This window comes from Antrostomus carolinensis, unplaced genomic scaffold (genome assembly GCF_000700745.2).
Source record: "Antrostomus carolinensis isolate BGI_N321 unplaced genomic scaffold, ASM70074v2 scaffold36665, whole genome shotgun sequence".
In the NCBI taxonomy this organism is placed as follows: Eukaryota; Metazoa; Chordata; class Aves; order Caprimulgiformes; family Caprimulgidae; genus Antrostomus; species Antrostomus carolinensis.
The window spans coordinates 1-1713 of record NW_010316340.1 but is presented as its reverse complement, the minus strand read 5'-3'; the positions used below and the strand labels follow the sequence as shown (position 1 = coordinate 1713).

Sequence of the window (1713 nt, the reverse complement as noted above, 5' to 3'; positions counted from 1 at the left end):
GAGCAAGAGCCGTCGCGCAAGCTGGCCTGCTGCGGGGTGCCCCTCATCACCGAGGACATGCAGTCCCTGGCCATCCGCACCCTCTCGGGCACCGACATCAGCAAGCACTACGACCTCATCCGCGAGCTCGGCAAGGGCACCTATGGCAAGGTGGACCTGGTGTCCCACAAAAGCACAGGTGAGGGGAGCAGGGGGGATGTGGGGGACGCGGCTGTGCTGGGAGCAGGGTGCCCGGCACGTCCCAACTGTGCCCCTGGCTCAACCCCATCCCTCGCCCACCACAGGCACCAAGATGGCCCTGAAGTTCGTCAACAAGAGCAAGACGAAGCTGAAGAACTTCCTGCGGGAATTCAGCATCACCAACACGCTCTCCTCCAGCCCCTTCATCATCAAGGTCTTCGACGTGGTCTTCGAGACCGAGGACTGCTACGTCTTTGCTCAGGAGTATGCCCCCGGCGGGGACCTCTTTGACATCATCCCGCCGCAGGTGGGAGCCCCTGCCCCTCCCGTGGGAGACAATTTGGGGTGCGGGGGCTCAGGATCCCCAAAGTGCTGAGCAAAGGTGCTGCTGTGCTTCGGTGGCCATGTGGGAGGGGGCCTCATGCATGGGGACTGGGCATCTCTGTGTGGGTTGGCACTGACCACAAGCACCTACAAGCAAGTCTGGGACCCATTACCTGTCCCCTGGGGAGCCTGAGACCCATCACCTATCCCTTGGGTGGCCTCAGACCCATCACCTGTCCCTTGGGTGGCCTGGAACCCATCACCCATTCCCTGGAGGTCCTGAGACCCATCACCTATCCCTAGGGTGGACTGAAACCCATCACCTGTCCCTAGAGTGGTCTGGGACTCATCGTGCATCCCTAGGGGAGCCTGAGACCCATCAACCTTCCCCTGGGGAGCCTGAGACCCATCACCTATATCTTGGGTGGCCTGGAACCCATCACCTATCCCTTGGTTGGCCCCAGACCCATCACCCATCCTTAGGGTGGCCTGGAACCCATCACCTATGCGTTGGGTGGCCTCAGGCCCATCACCCATCTCTAGGGTGGCCTGGAACCGACCACCTATCCATTGGGTGGCCTGGAACCCATCACCCATCCCTTGGGTGGCCTCAGAGCCATCACCCAATTCCCTGGAGGTCCTGAGACCCATCATCCATCCCTAGGGTGGCCCCACCTGTCTCCCTGCTGCAGAGAGCACCCCAGATGAAAGCAGCCCTGACTTGTTGGATATGTAATGACGTACAGATGTGGTGGTCCCCAAGCTGGGTGGGATCACCACAGGGTTTGGTGGTGGGTGGCTGATGCAGTGTCCCCGTGCCCACAGGTGGGGCTCCCCGAGGAGCTGGTGAAGCGCTGCGTGCAGCAGCTGGGCCTGGCCCTCGACTACATGCACAGCAAGAGCCTGGTGCACCGGGACATCAAACCGGAGAACGTCCTGCTCTTCGACCGCGACTGCCGCCGCGTCAAACTGGCCGACTTCGGCATGACCCGCAAGGTGGGCTGCCGGGTCAAGCGCATCAGCGGCACCATCCCCTACACGGCACCCGAGGTCTGCCAGGCTTCGCCGTGGACACCAGCATCGATGTCTGGGCTTTCGGGGTGCTCATCTTCTGCGTCCTCACCGGTAACTTCCCTTGGGAGGCGGCGGCGGCTTCTGACGCCTTCTTCGAGGAGTTTGTGCGGTGGCAGAAGGGGCGGCTGGCGGGGC

At 62.5% G+C, this 1713-nt stretch overlaps 1 protein-coding gene across 1 annotated transcript; it reads left to right on the top strand.

The window, feature by feature from the left end:
* Positions 1–3: 3 nt before the first annotated feature.
* Positions 4–1706, top strand: LOC104525178 (serine/threonine-protein kinase SBK1-like; the record flags this gene model as incomplete). Its single annotated transcript, XM_010168254.2, is given in 4 exon segments — positions 4–178; positions 285–487; positions 1330–1558; positions 1561–1706. Coding segments are annotated over 4 exon segments (753 nt in total), but the record flags the coding sequence as incomplete, so codon positions are not given.
* Between the last annotated feature and the right edge of the window lie 7 nt (positions 1707–1713).